Here is a 16134-nt window from a genome sequence, read left to right on the forward strand (position 1 = left end):
GATATAAACTCTAGATTAGTTCCACCAGTGGGCTTCACTAGCGTGTCGGTTGGGTCGGTAGGCGGTCGACTGGCGAATACTGTTACTGGAGAAGAAAGAGCAGCGTCAACACGATCGCTGCTATTCATGCCAAAAACGTGCTCGACATACCATGATGCACTGATGCGCACGTCACGCGTATCGCGCTCATCAATTAGTAAAACCAGAACGAACGACAGGGAGAAAAAGCGTTCATAGCCCGTTGTCTATTAACCGAGCGGCATTAGTACGAATTCCGGTATCCGTCTAGAAGCTGATACACGGATGATGTTAGCTAGCATTATTATTTATCATTCACTTAGATGAGATGTTCTCACCATAGGGCTAATACTCGCCGAACAGTAGTACTAATATTCCGTCGATGATGACCAATTAATTTTCACGCGTTAAGCATCGTTCTATACGCTCAGCGGAAGTAGCTCCAGAATGCATCATATCCACCTGACATTTTTCTAGTCAAGAAGCATCTAAGGCTTATGCTTAACTTAAATTGCCTGTCCAAGGCATGTGTGTAGCGTTCATACAGCCTCGGTGACGACTGAAGTTTGCTACGCTTCCCTCTAGCGACAGGTGCTGTTTGATTTGAGGAAAAACACATTCGATGGGGTAGCCTCAGTGATGTGTTTTGTTTAGGATATGAATTGTGTGTGTTTCGTTAACGAATTTGTGCCAGCTTGGCATAGCCTACATTGGCCTAAACGAAGTACACAGTGTTGCACGCGCTAACCCCCGAATAAGATTAGGATGCTTGGAGACCAGCGTTTAACTAAAACTTATCACGGGTCGGCCTTTCGAAAATCGCTGTCCGAAAATGATCGTAACAGATCTTCTGCTACGGACGCGCCCCTCCTTTAGCTGACAAACTGATTAACACCGGCCTAATATACCCAAAAAGCCATATCGTTGCTAGGAAAGATGCGTTTGCCAGCACTGAGCGACAAAGTCACCAAATGTTAGTGCCTGTGGGGTAATTGATTTCGGCGGATAATAACTAAGTTAAGTTAGACGGATCATATTTGACAGAAAGGGTTGAAATATATGGAGTGTCTAATGCTGAAGTAGTAGACACGGAAAAGTTCGACAAACGAAAGCAGACCCATCCAGCGCGTGTATCGCTTAGACGTATTACAATGATACCGTTACTTACCTAATTTCGAAGCAAATCGTCACGCACTGATGTACGTACCATAACGAAACACGTTCCTAGGTAGACGTCGATCGATTTAACATATGATATTTTAGGCAGTTGAGAATTAGTGCTTGACATAAGGGTGGTCATTGTCAGCACGGTAGTGACTCCGAGCGCCACGCGAGCCGGAGTAGCGTTACGATGTAGCCAGAAGGATACCTATAAAATTACAATCAGATGAAATAAGGTCACTGAACATATATCGATGAATAATCTATGCTTGGGCCATAACAATAGACCGTGATTTAGAAGTTTCACAGACAGGGATGATTCGCAAACAATATATGTATTCGGTGATGCTTACCCACGAGATGACCACAATAAGACCAGCAGGAATGTAGATTTGAATCAGATAATAACCCATGGCTCGACCGAACCGAATTTCACACACCAACCGGGAGTAGTTTCCCGTGCTAAGAGTTACCTGTAATCATTTGCATCTCCGTGCTTAACTCCGAGCCAATTTGTCAAAGAGGAACTTCTTCCATCAACTTGAACATTTCAATTTACGACTACACCTGACCAACTACGACTCAAAGGCCGAGCTGAATCTTAACTTAATATTCAAAACGAGACACTAGTACTATTTGCTCGGACATTCATACAGAGTATGTACATACAATTACTTAGAACGAGGCACGATTTTTTTTGAGCAAGACGGGCGAGTGAAGGAGCGAACAAGGAACATCGAATAAATACAAAACCCGTAATATTAGTTCTCAAGCAGCTGTAAAGCATATATTGAAAACGAATTATTCAGACATTACAAAAGTTCTATATGAAATAATGTGTTGTACTGGAATAATCTGTGCTGTACAAACGTTACGCTGCCGTACTATAGAACACACTATACACAATTGCCTATTGTATAGTATTGTTTAAGGAAAAAAAAACCAACTCTTGATTTTTACCTACCGAGTTAGCCGACCGACACAGTCACTGTAAACCAACCTATTCCTTATGGTTGCGGTTTCAACGGTTCGGGATGCCTATATGCTCCTCAGTAAGCAAATTTATCGAAAAGACCAAATTCCAGTCTATCAGATCTACTTCCAATTGACTTTGTACCGTTTAGGTCCCGCAGGCGTCCAAAGTTTTCCTGATGTTCGAGTGAAGCCTCACTATCGTTCTAATTGTACAATGCACGAAAAATGAGGCTTGTATTATAGGTGTGCGCATTTCGGATGGTCATAGTTCCGCGATATAAAGCGCTGGAAAGGAAAAAATGTCGATCACGAGGCTGTGGCACCGTCAACGATCCGCCATCTCGTCTGTTCATCTCAGGCAATCCACGTATTATTTTTATAGCTAATTACAGTGGTCGAGATGAAAGTCGCGTACGTTCAAATGCTTGTTAGCCAGTTAACTCGTGCTGGTTTTTCCGAACGCCCCTGTTGCCGTGCACGTCGGCCCTTATGGGGCATGCCAATGGTAACTGTCACTGAGAGTTTGACCAGTTAACGCTGCTGTGACGGAGGCAGTCGGTTTAGTTAAAAGCAAACAATATGGCTCATTTGCGTTTCTACGAATAACGAAGTGCTTTTACGAAGCACGAAGTTGTTTGACGAAGGCTGACGGTAAATGCAGCTGGGCCAAAGGGATATAGTGGGACTTTCTTTACTGTGATAGGTGAACTGTTATTATTGCAGGTGTGCTCGAAAAGTGTACACAACTCATCCTTTCTAGAGGGCTGTGAGGCATCGGCAATAAACACGAATAGGCAAAGAAGTCAACCGGTCGCGTGCTGCATCATTTACCCCCCTCCTACTGACCCGCTGGCTAGCGATGTTAAATTGCTAGCCTAACTGGCTATTAAATTAATGCCTATTCATAGAGACTCACTCGTAAGTTAGGTAGTTACCAACAACAAACTGAGCCATACGTACAATATGTGCTAGAGATTCGCACTGGTATAAGACTACACGATATGGACCACGGGGCTGTTGGCCCTAGAGAGCATTGCTTTGGAGTGGGCTTTCTACCGTAGCAAGAAAGCATCGACAGCTTTGACTGCCGTTTTTACGTGAGGTTAACACTCTTACGGCTGGAAAAATGAAAGTAGCCCCTAAAATATCGGAACATCAAAAAATCATTACAAATACTCTATAAGAAAGCACATAGAATAACATATCGTATGCTTACGTCAAGTGTGAGTTTTTTCTTTGGCAAATTTTTCCCTTTGATTATACATTATGTCGGTACTTTGGCAACGAAAGGCAGACTTCTGGCAAGCGAAATACGAAAAGGGGCGGTATATGCTAGCCTTACCACAATAGTCTTCTGCTGATGACCAAGAACTTTGAATTGCGGCAGCTCTACGTCAGGTGAGATTCGAACCGATTTCTCGCCATCAGCCCACTTGTAACTGATATCTGCAGTTGTGTATCCAACTGAAAATCGCACATAGTCCAATTAGTGAGTTAATTAACGACCCATCATTCACGCTCCGAGTAGTGCTGTTTTATGGTAAGCCCAGCAGTTTTTTTTTTTTTTTTTTTTTGATGCCTATTTTATCGGAAGATATCTGTGACAGACCCATAAATCAGACGTTCCTTAGCTTGATAATAAATTGAGCTGAATATTTAATAGCTGTCTATGGGACAGCGTTGGTGATTCTGTATGATTGTTTCTGACTGGTTCTATTACAACCGAATCGGAAATGGTCAAAAATTAGAAATACACGCCATAGAGATTCGGCTCGACTTTGGCGCACCACTACTAACAGTACAACTGAAATAATTATTAAATTGTAATAGTTCTAACTTGCTTTTTGTTGGTACACAGCTGCAACCTAGCTTAGGGTGCCATCCAAACGAATCTGCTACGATATCGTCATTGTTTATAGAAGAAAAAGGGGCCTGTCACCGATAGTGCTTGCTGAAAGCGGATTAATCTATGCAAATTCTCGCTATACAGAGTAACAGGCATACATGAAGGGACGTGGTTTTAGGTAGACTATCTAAACCTGTTCTGAAGTCCAAAGGTCGTCCAGCGCTTCTTGTAGTTGGGTTACACGTATGTGCTCAACAAGAATCATCATCTGCAGTCAGTATCGAAGCGCAAAGTGAACGTGAGCTATGTACAACCAAGAGGCCATACGTATAGGCCGATAGTCTGACCCTGCCAGGAACAACGTCCTTTGTTGCTTATTTGATCCAGCTTCTTTCTTGCTTTCTTTCTTTCTCTAGTCCATTCGTACCGAACCCTTCATGGCGACAATTTATCGCGCGTAGCAGCATGACGAATATGTCATGCCTTAGCTAAAGAGCCTTCATTTCCAGGCCGTGGAAATAAAATGATAGGATAACCCTACTTCTCAAGGAAGGCAAATTCGATAGCCCTGAGATACCCATTCGCCGTTTAGGAGGCACTGACTCGTGCATGCGTTATCGATAATCCGTTATAAATAACACAGCGATACGAGAAACAAAACATAGCCAAGCAGACAGATATCTACGGATATAGAATTAACAGGTACACACACAACAGTGGCACCTTAACGCCGCCCTAGCAACCCAAACGGTACGACCTATATTTTGTGCACACAAGCGGCGTCAATGGGGGGTTCGTTTGTTGCCAAAAGCATTCTCAGCAAAGTAAAGAACGGGAGTGTGGCAAGGAACCGCTGTTGCCAACATCGAGCTCGCTCCGACATGATAAATCACCTTAATAGATTACTAAGCGGCGAACAACTTGTGCATTTGTCCTTCGTTATCGTCCACGCAGATGTAGATAATTGCCTGCCTGTCTACCTGTGTACATATGTCTCTGTATATTCATGGTCCTAATAATGCGGTAATAGGGCGTCTCTTTGAGTATCTGTGACTGACGAGCACGTGGACATGCATAAATTCAACAGAGAGCTTTGAAATAAAGCGCAGCAGGAGAAAAAGGGGACGGGGAGAGAGATGCGTCAACTTGGCAGATCTGACAGTTGTGCAAGTTTGCTCCGACACAGAAATACACGCAGCTCATTTAAATTGGCAGTGCACATTATTACGTTACAAGGCTATGAATATCCTACATAGTCGATCCATGTGTAGCATAACTGTTACTATGATTATTGAACTATGACAGCTTGTGTGTGTGGTTGCCACGGCACAGTTACCTTTAATCCTATAGATAGATATATCGTGTTTGGGAGAAACGGGAAATACAGGATTGGTGGTAAAAGTAACTGGGAATATCAAAACTTAAAAATGCAATTTTCTACTTACAGCTTTCTATTTCAATGGCACAGCTTTGCCTGTCCATAGGAAAGTATCGTAGATCCATGGGACATGTGGCAGTCACCGTCAATCTGAAAAAATAATATATTAACATAGAAAAAGTAAAGGACAATTCACTTCTTAATTGATAATTAGTAAAAATTGTTCGGAAAACGGTGTAAAAATATATGATCTTTTTCAGATAAGAGGACCTAACTGATTCCCTAGTTTTCTAGATATTCTAACGGGTGCAACAAGCATACTCTTTACAGACATGCCTACCTGTGTGAACTATGTCCGCAGTACTTTAGAAACAGGGCCACTATAAGACAACACATTACCGTCCTTCCTTGCCGTGGCCTGGCAGGCTGCCCGATAAGTTTTTGGGCTTCGCGGAGACTGTTCTACATCAGACTTGTTTACATTTGTAATCAACGTTGACAACGAACGCGTGATCGTAATTATACTGGAAAATATGTTGACGGATCGCTATGCTCGGTCATGCTAGTAATGCCACACTGATGTAAATCGAACGACCCTTTGCCGCCTAATACTTGCTAAACCCCTCCGACGTTTGCGGTGACGATAGCTTCGCGTGCCGAATGAATGAACCAGTGTCAATGGGCAGTGAGTGGGAACATCTCGGCTAGCAGCCAGCAAGATCCCATAATTCAATATCGATATGGGATGACAAAGGCGGTTGCGCACGCCATTACATCAGCACGCTGGCCCATTCAGCCAGCATGCTTTGTACCTTTGTGGGATAAGTGTGCACCCTTGCTCAGTGCCCGGCGCTCGACGCTGGCTAACCGACGCTCGGGCCTTTACTACCATGATGTCCCGCCCGCTTGCGACGCGATTTCGGTCCGGACCAACGACGACGACGACCTGGTCTGTTGAGGCTGAATTTCCATTATGGGTCGTCTATCTTACAACCGCTCATTCGTTCGCTCTTCGTAGCACTGCACTTGTGTGACCACAGGGTTCGTGTTCTTCTGTTTCGTAACTTAGCGTCTCGACAGATCGATCCCCATTCGGACTATTCCCCAGTTCTACCTTCTCTTAACTTCTCTAGCCGGCCTCAGCAGGTGATGGTCCTCGTCTGTGGTGCTCGACTCACGTCAGAACCATCAAACGACACTACCCCTCCGTTCGCGTTCACCTAGTGGCGGCCGCGATAGCTTCTGTGTGTAGCAGCAATGGCGGAAGAGTTGAAAGTGCAGCCCATTAATTACTCACAGCCTCTCTTGTCGCACCAGCATCGCAAGCTACCAGAAGTAGCATTAACGCCAGTGTTACCGGTATTCAGCGCGTCTTGGGCTTTTCCGGGAAGGCGGCTGCCGCCAGCGCTGCTGCTGCTGCCTGCATCACACATCTTCGTGTGCTACAGCTTCTGCGTATGCCGTCCATGCTGCGGCGAGGACGGCCGCAGCAGTAGCACGACTTCCAAATTGTACGAGAGCGTCGAACGTCAACTGCGAGTGGATGACAGCAATAGGAAAGACAGAGCTACTGAAGGGGAGACATTTTTAGCGAATACAACAGACTGCCTTCACATAGCAAAGCGGCGATGTTTACAGCTGTCTGGAAGGGGGTAGCGTGAAACCATGCAGCTAGACGCTGTTCGCTGTTGGGGATTGGGAATGTGAGCTGGAGAAATAAAGTAAAAAGGTTTCGTTTGTAGTGGCCACTTGGTTTGGGGTTTTTGGCTTGATTTTTTTTCAAACTTGAAGCCAGTCATTTTGTTTAATCCATAACAATTCTAGCCGGCTCGAGAATTGTTCCTGCCCAGTCTCTCTAAATGCCATTAATAACGCCAAAATCGCTATCACAACTGGCCCTATTACCGTGGCTTTCGCCTATACTATTTGTAAATAAAATAAACTATAGAATAGAACCCAGAAAAATTTAGCAATTTTTTGTAGTTTACGTTGCTAAGCTACTTTAAGGTTGACACTGACACCTTGTAAAGGCGTTTGGCTATATGTGTTCGTCATAGTAATCCTGAACTTACGGAGCACGCTGGTCGGCACAATCATCAAAACATGGACAATTAGGAATTAGGATAATAGACAAATTGATTCCAAAATAGACTGGGAAGTTAAATTAACTTCCTAATAATGGTGGCGTAACCTATTGGCTAAACTTCTAGCGTATGGCAATTAGCCCAGTACTGTTAGGTAAGATATAGACAGTTACTGACCGTTTACATTTTATGGGCTTCTTTTGATTCGATTCCCAGAGTTTTCACCTGACTGCAGACGAGCACTTGGGCTGCTACTTCAGGGACATACGTGGGTCGACTATATGTTCCAATGTAAAGCCGCTGCTGCTAGTGAGCAAAATGGCGAAAAATGAAAACTTCAAAAGAGTCTCCCTGATTTAGTTTCAGGATCCTAGGCTAGGGAAGGACTGTTCGAGGAGATGGCACCTATTCACACAAGGAAGGTGCCAGGGAATCCAGCAGGAGCAACAATGAGAGAGGTCTATTCTTCATGTGTTGCAGCCGTTGTCAACGCCTTATCGCGGCAGAAAAATATATTTTTCCGCTTGCGGTAGGCCTAACAGGGGAGGAGGTGCGGAGGAGAAGGTTGGAGTGAAGTGCATGAGCAGCTTGCCGGCTACCGTATAACCCGTCCAGTCAGCTAGCCGGCCGGTTGACGTTGGACCGGCGCTAACGCGGCGTACCTCAGCTGGCGGCATTAGCCAGCGAAACAGGACGAAATGAGGAAGCTATCTAGAGTCAAAGGGCCGGGACCTGGGACAACGGCTAGGACCACAGGCCGCTTGGCCAGCGAAAACCATGAAACGACCGGACACGCGCCCAAACAGCAGAAGCAGCAGCAGTTAGAGCAGCAAGCAGGTCTTCGTTCGTTCGCTCCGGTTCGTTTGATCTCAACGTTATTCGAAAAAGAGGACAGGTGGTAGTAGGTTTCCTGATAAAACTCCAGAGAAAAAGGGGTTCGACGAGTAAATTCACCTCTCAGTCGTCCCAGATAATAAGGAAGGCAATGTCGCCCCACGTATACGTTCCAACAAGGCAGACGAACAGATGGCGAAGTCCTCTCAGTAACGGGTTCGTCATTCTGTCTTTAGAGAATGTAAACAAAAGACACCTTAATAGGAACGAGCACGTTTACGTGGTACCGCTGGTAACCTTGATACGTATATAATTTTCTAAGCTCGTTTTTTGGCTTTCTCTGGTATAATAAGGAATGGTAAACAAATGGTCTGTTCAGGGTATGGTGCATACAAGTACATGCAATAATGTCTAATATTAGTTTCAATCCTATTATATTGCACTCACCGGATCGACCGCAGGATATCGCCTCCTGCTTTGATTCGCAGGAAGGTGTTGTCTGTCGTGGCGGTGTGAAAATACGCGCTCTTTTCGTTAGCGAAGAAAGTATCAGGCACCCAGATCTTGTCGGCGACCTCTGCGCCGACAATCATGGAGTCCAGATCTTTTGTGCGAGTAAACGACAGCCGCTCGTCCCGCCAGGTTTGGCGAAAGTAGAAATCCGATGTAAAATCCTTCAACACGACAGCGCCGATGAAGCCAAAGAGGATGATGATGAGAAAAAGGTCAACGTCGTCGCATAATAGCAAAAACACATGAAGCGAAATAAAGATTTATACGTAATACGCGTGTCCTTTAAGCTTTTCGGTCTCTTCCAATGAAGTTAGTTATAATCTCAACCCAGCCTTTAGCCCTGCAGTGTCGGCGACTGGTGTCGCTGCTCGTACTCCGACCTCCCATACTCAGTCACTCTCGTCCTAGTCGTTTCGTTCACCTACACCCTATCGAAATAGTAGCCATTGCCTTACCACGTCCTGAAGGTCTACCTACCCACCCTGTCTTCCGACCTGGCCTCAGCCAATCTTGTCTAAGCGATCTTTTTATCGCAGCCTCTTGCGAACCGCCCACCGTTGCTTTGGCTACCATGTCGGGAATTCGAAAGCCTGACAACTATTTTCTATTCTCGGTTCTTCTCACCCCTTTCGCTAGTGCGCAAATGTGCGCCACCATCGATTGCGGCGAGGATTCGTTATGCGCATGTATGGGATTTTTGTTTTCTTTTTTCCCGATACTGTTATGGCTTTCATCGCCTTTTCGTAAACACAGGGCATTGTCGTCTAACGCAACGTACACACATTTGGTAGGTCATTCGGTAAGGACGGGGTATCGCAACCGCTAGCTAGGTGACGAGGCACGTTTACTAGGCTGTGTGCCTTCATATACGTTTCTTTTTTTTTCTCGAGTAAATCTACTCGAACAACTGATATACCAAAGGCGGATGTTTTTGGAACACTGACTGTATCAAGCGGGGAAATTCATTTTTCTTATCAGCAGTAATGACAGGTTTCCCTATTTTTAATTTTCACTCATATCTCGTTGACCTCGAAAAAAAAGAACCGATTTATTTCGAGGCTAATAAACATTTATCGGAAAGGCTGACTTTTAAGTGGAAGCATACACGTTGGCGCCATACTTGGTAACCGGACTAGGTATTTGTGACATCATATCTCAAAGGCAACAAGGCGCAGTATTTAAATCGAAGTACGAGGCAATTCTATTTTATGCTGAAGTTGAAGGAAGAACCCCAGGAAGACAAACAATCTTCAATTTAAATCCCTGTCTCTCTAATAATGAGTGATTAAGTTTACTATCTGTTAATTCAGAAACAAAGTTTCGTATAATAATTGTTTATTAAATTATTAATTAAAGCAATTTCAATGTTTGTAATCTTACGTACCTATCTGATTAACTACCAACGTTAATGCAATGACCACTTACCATCTGTACCTCAGAGACAGTACTTATACTTATAATCTGCATGGTAATCCCGACGTCAACTGGCGTCCCACCGTAGTTAGGACGCACCCGCTTGTCGTACTTGCCCGACTCGAAGAACGACCGAAGGATGTTTGAGACGTTCTGGCCTTTCATTGTTAGGCTGAAATTCGATCATAACACAAAAAAAAAAAGGCGAGTGGTTGATTTTCCGGCTTTCTGAATCTCTGATTGAGTCTAAGATAAGACTAATCCTTTTCGGAGATTTGTTTCAACGAAATTAGCTCTTCTTGAAGTGCAAGAATACATGTGGATATGCTGTAGACACCTTTCCCCTGTTTCTGCCATTACGATATCATTTCGTACGGTGTCGGCACACAGTTCACGGTGATTTCGCATTATAGTTAACTAATTGCTGCTGGAAAATAGGATTTCGTTTTGGGACAATCTCTTACTTATCTATTATATACCTTATCATGGACACAGCATCAATTTTCAAGTCGATGTTTTGTAACTGTAAACATTAGAGTTAGTAGCTTATTTAATAATTCAAAATGGCTGTTGTTTCTAGCGTGTAAGCCACAGTATTGTTCAACTCGCATGGCTTTGGTGGAAGTCATTTTAGTCGGCCAACGGCAGATGCAACGCGGAGCAAATGACAAACCACACGTTAATACTCTCATCCCTCAGAACGGCGTCTACGGGATGCGTCTGCTTCAAGTGTGCCTCTCTAGCCCAAGCCGGCGCTGCCGTCCACACGAACTCACAGAAAAAAAAACAACTACAGAAGTAGAAGTGTAAAAACGAATAAAAAATAAGGGGAGAAGGAGCTAGAAAAAAAACGCCGCAACGGCAAGCCGCACTGAACGCTGTTGTACAGAGTTTCGACGAAGAAGAACGGTGACAAGGGTTGCTCCGACTATCTTCCGTCGACGGCCCAAGAATACCCCGAAAGTCAGGGCCTTCTTACTTCGGATGATCCAACGGTATGCTTCTGAATATCTAAATTTGTATATGCATGTATGGAAACGAAGTGTGAGAGAATAGATGACAGCAAACAAAACGAAGCACAGAAAGAGCGGTTTAAAGACTCCGGGCAGTGACCTAGAGCAGCACAACGGAGCACACGCGTGTAACAGTGCGTACCCAAATAGTACACAGATGTAGACCCGGTCAAAACCCCAGCGACAAGCTGCCACGTAGATACGGACGACAGTACAGCTGCTTTGGCGATGGACAGTAACAACAGCATAACAGTAAAGTTAGCCACTAACGTACCTTATTCTACTCAGCTGAACGGCAGGTCGAGTTGAACTGCCGCCCAGCAGTGCTGCAACAGGAGGGTACGGGTTCCGGACGTCCGCTCCAGCATAAGAGGTAGTGTTGGTTTAATGCTGTTCGTGTTAGTGGCAGGCAAAACGGCGCCGTTAACGAAAGAACAGGGCGCAAACGGGTTGTAGGGCGGGAGGAGGGGGATAAAGGGATAAGAGAATCAGGCGTTGCCAGCAGTATCAATCCCGCTTTCGCACACATTGATGTGAATAGAACAACTCCGATGCCGGGCCCGTGCTAACGCTGCGATACAATGTTATATCTGGCTGGTGGTGGTGGGGTTGATGGGAAACGCCGGTGGGGAAAGCCTGCCGCAAGGTACTTTTTCCCTTTCCATCTCTCTATTTTCTCGGCCTTTTTCAGCTCTCTCATAGTCTTCCCCGGTGTCTCTTCTTGATACAGTTGCAGCACACCGGCTTTGCTGCTATTGCAGCCGTTGAACGCGCTGCGCGTAATTTCGAAACTGGGAGTTTCGAAACTCCGTGCGGCCAAGATCCGCAAAAAGACCATGAGTGTAAGATGTATGGAGAATATGCAAGGTTGCAAAGGTGCCCATCGTACACCTTCACGCACACTCGCGTTCGATCAAGGCATGTTTTTCACGCTCTTTTTGCCTCATACATGGGCAAGCTGCGGTACTTCACGTCAGCTTCCCTAGCTTAGGGCTGCTTTTTCTTAACAGGAAATTAACAATATGCACAAAGTTGAGATGAAAACCATGAGGTGGTATGAGAATAACGGACAGGCTATTGGGCCACAAGACAACCAAGCTGCGACATCAGCGCACTAATCTACAAACGTTGATGATTATACGACGCTTCTGTTGTCCGTTCAAATTTACCAGTGCGTTCCAGTTCAAAAGAACGCGCGTATTTTGTATCCTATAGTTTAAAAAAATGAAACAGTACGATCGAAAAGACAGCATTGTCTTGAAAGACGTGTCATAGTTTTTTCTCTGCTTAAGCAAAATCTCGAACGAGCTGTTTCTGCCCCGGATTGTGTTTGGATTTTATAATGCAAAGAAAGCCACGTGATGAGAACTGCGATGAAATTATAGAGTTAGAAAATGATCTAAGAGCACTGTGTTTTCTGCTTATATAAGAAGTAAACCTTAGGGGTGCTCGGTCTGTTTCGTCTGCAGCAGCAGCGGCAGCAGTTCTGAAAGTCGAATGATTGAACGTGTTGATCCTTAAAATCCAGAAACATTCGTGAAGGCCTAAGCCTAGGTCTTGAATATGTACAGATCCAATGGACGAGAATAAGGTTGTTAGGTCAGCATTAGCTTACGACAGTGGTAACACGGCACGCACAATAACGGTACTGTCATATAAGTATGTACCTTAAAACTGTTAATTAATGTTTCGGCTGTAATAACAGCAACTCTCGCTGTTTGTTGGTCAGTCCGAGTTTTCGTACACAACAAGATCTACTTAGAGATATATGATGAAGAAGCAAACGTGTCGCCAATACCCATGGCAACACCTAAGTTGTGTAGATATTCAAGCACTTGGTGAGGTGCTAAGCTTGGATTCGGCCATGCGACATATACACGTTTTGGCAAATTGTAAATTCACAAACATAAACACTATCTTGGTCCAATCAGTTTAAAGATCGTCATTTTCATAAACAAATGCTATAACATTATGCTTTCAGGCAAACCCAAGTCCTAGCACTTAATGCCATTTGACTGGTACACATTTTCCATGAAACATCGCTTTTCAAGGAAAAAGAAGCAGCTTGAATATTACTCAATAGTGATTATACATTAAACGTATGCAGCGTCTTCTTTGTGCAGGGTAGAGAGAAAAATGCAATCCTACGTTTTCTTCGAGGGTGTACATATTGGAGCATCGTTGATTTTGTATGATTCAACGAACTGCTTAAGATTGGTCTGAATTACTCAGTACGAAAATATCCCACAGACGTATGGCAAACAAACAAAAACAAAGGTAAAAAAATAGCAAAACAGCGAGTTCAGGCAATTGGGAAAAGTAATTGCCAGCGTTCTGGAATAGTTGGGCAATACGAATGCTCGACTTTTTGCCCAAAACTATTTTATTAGGACTGCGCTCGTGGCCCGCTCTCACTTGGGCGCAGCTTTCGGTATAATTCTTGCGCTAAACGCCAGCTTCATCCGCGAGCCTTTTTGGTGTCTCTAGCCATACTCAGGGCATCCTATGTGAGTGAAAAGCCTGCCAAGGATCACTTTCGTCCTGTTTGGAAAGCTGGCCGTTTGCCAATGAACATACACGTTCATTTCTCTGAAAATATTTCACATGAAACTGGATTGAGTCCAGAAGATTTACTACGCGAGCCAGCACAATTGAGTTTTAACTTGCAAATCAAAGAATATGGCTGTCAGTTCTGATTTTCGAGAGAATTACTGATGATTCTAAGGGCTTTAAAAAAAAGTTACTTTCCAAAAATGCTGTGTTCATACAACAGGTGTGACAACTAGCGATAAAACAACTAACTTCGACTATCTGTACTTCTAGTGTATATGTCTTGTTGCGGACTCAAAACGGCGGAAGTTCATAGAACTTTTGTGATCGTTCCGGCTAATACCAAGCCAATCTTGTCACTTACTTAGATGACAGGCGTTTTAGTATTTGTGAGAGGGGATTTTTGGACAATAAAGTGGTCTCAAGCGATCAGCCAGTACACAAATAGTGTAGTTATTAACAAGCGTTCTAATTTGCGATTGAACTGGGGGCTCATATCAATTTACCAAATGATTTTAGGGACCGTAATTGCTCTTCAAGTCACCATCGCTAGCCTATCTCAAGGAACAACATGTTGGTGCCCTAAAAACCTCGATTTGATTAGCAGTTTTGGAGATGAACCGGGCAGGTTCAACATTAGAAACTCCTCTATGATAATGGTTTCGTCTCTGCGGTGTCTTAGACTAATCGGACTCCTCTATGACGTTCTGTTCTTGATTCGAGAAGCTCTCTTTATTCTTTTTAGAACTATCATAGTGATTCTCTACGATGGAAATAAATCAGGTCAACACAGTTGGTTGATGGCCAACCCTGGAAATAGTTTTATGCAGAAACAAATTATATAGCCGTTGCCCAAAGCATCCGATGCGAAAGAACTAAACATTGGAGTATCATTTTTTTATTCTCCTCATAAAGTTCATCACCGAGATCAAATGACGATACCTGACTACGTGCAATATGCATTCCGGCTTATTTTATATAAACTATATAAATATATGTTCTGCTGGTTATGTTCGATGCCTCAAAGAGGTTTGGTGAGAACTCGAGGGGCATAAAACGATTGCACAAATCGAAACCATAACTGTTTTGTGGTCCTAATAGGTTATACACTGTCTAAAATATGTCGAGGTATCGCTGGTTTTCTCCGGTCCTCTGTCAAGCGCTACCGATGTGTCAACATAGAATAATTGAGACGAGGTGATCTATTTATATGTTTATGGCTAATGTGTATTTGAAATTTCAGGACAAAATAGCGGCGGGCGTGCTGCGAATAGGAACGCTACTCGAAGTTTCATCCATTTTTTTCGCTGAGAAAAAGCGCCTTTGCTTATCCAGCTAAGTCTTGTGTGCGGTTCTACATTGCTGCCATTGTTTGCTGCAAACAGTTGCTGGGGTGGTAAAAGCCAATTATTATTACGACAAGTATCTAGCTCCACACACGCAAGGAAGACAAAAAAATGTCGGCTACTTACCCGGGCCGTAGATTTGTCTGCGTCGAGCTTCTTGCGAATACAAGAACTAATATCGCAAAGACGCTGATCCATCCCGACAGCTTGCCGGCCCCAGCTCTTCGAATCAGTGTGGCCAGCTTCATGTTTAGGGATCTTCCTCGTGCGTCTTCAACTAGATAAAACAAGGTGATGAAATGATGATGATGATAACCAAGTTAAACTGTATGGCAAAATGCCAATTATTCGTCTGAGCAGTTTTGAGTGGTGGTGACCTTCTAGCACCTTCTGGTTGTTGGCCCAAGTTCCATTTGAAGCTGAGTCTTGAAGTCTTGATCAGAGCACAGGCTTGAGTTGAGATAAGGCGCCCTAAACACTTTTAAGGGTTTACCTGGCTCTGATTTTGCTATGTGCTTGTTTGTTTGTTGCTTAATGCTCACTGAAACAGATCTGGCACTAATTTGTCTCTACTTTCCGTCTATGCCAGACCGACAGTCAACAGCGCGGCCTGATTGTTGTCCGTTCCTATTTTTTTTTACCAGTAGTTGCAACTGTCGTACAAAAATAAGCTTATAGTACTCAGAAGTCGTTACTAATGTTATCTTGTCTCTTGTTTTCTTACTTGCTTTTTATGAAGCATCTATAATACACTCGCCTAGACCTGGTGATTCTGCGTTACTGCTGGCTAGTATCTAGGACCTAGAGTGGACTATGTACAAAAAAGGTGGCTGTGGCTGTTATTATAGGCCGAGGGCCTTTGAGGACTATCTTCTTCCTCTTGGTCTGCCGCTGCTGTTGACGCTGTTGCTTCTGCCGCTATTATTAGTGCCGATACGGCCTCTTTGGCCTGTTGTAGGATCGGCTCAGCAGAGGCGACCGGATTTTGATGGGACGGTCGTGG

At 44.1% G+C, this 16134-nt stretch overlaps 1 protein-coding gene across 11 annotated transcripts in view; it reads right to left on the reverse strand.

The window, feature by feature from the left end:
• Nucleotides 1-15390, reverse strand: part of LOC111260829 (gamma-aminobutyric acid receptor subunit beta) — a 32420-nt gene extending 17030 nt beyond the window's left edge. For 9 of the 11 annotated variants that reach the window (XR_015311214.1, XR_015311211.1, XR_015311210.1 and 6 more), the window contains exons 1-7: nucleotides 15258-15390; nucleotides 10235-10394; nucleotides 8744-8970; nucleotides 5446-5528; nucleotides 3497-3618; nucleotides 1533-1652; nucleotides 1226-1387 (exon numbers count right to left, since the gene is read on the reverse strand). Coding sequence is in view for 4 of the 11 variants with exons in the window: in XM_022833873.2 (XP_022689608.1) it covers nucleotides 1226-1387; nucleotides 1533-1652; nucleotides 3497-3618; nucleotides 5446-5528; nucleotides 8744-8970; nucleotides 10235-10394; nucleotides 15258-15379 (996 nt within the window). In the remaining 7 variants the exon portion in view is untranslated. Of the gene's footprint in view, nucleotides 1-1225; nucleotides 1388-1532; nucleotides 1653-3496; nucleotides 3619-5445; nucleotides 5529-8743; nucleotides 8971-10234; nucleotides 10395-10701; nucleotides 10821-15257 lie in introns of those variants that run through there. The other 2 variants (XR_015311212.1, XR_015311213.1) reach the window with 2 other exon arrangements.
• Between the last annotated feature and the right edge of the window lie 744 nt (nucleotides 15391-16134).

This window comes from Varroa jacobsoni, unplaced genomic scaffold (assembly GCF_002532875.2).
Source record: "Varroa jacobsoni isolate VJ856 unplaced genomic scaffold, vjacob_1.0 scaffold_482, whole genome shotgun sequence".
NCBI classification, from domain to species: domain Eukaryota; kingdom Metazoa; phylum Arthropoda; class Arachnida; order Mesostigmata; family Varroidae; genus Varroa; species Varroa jacobsoni.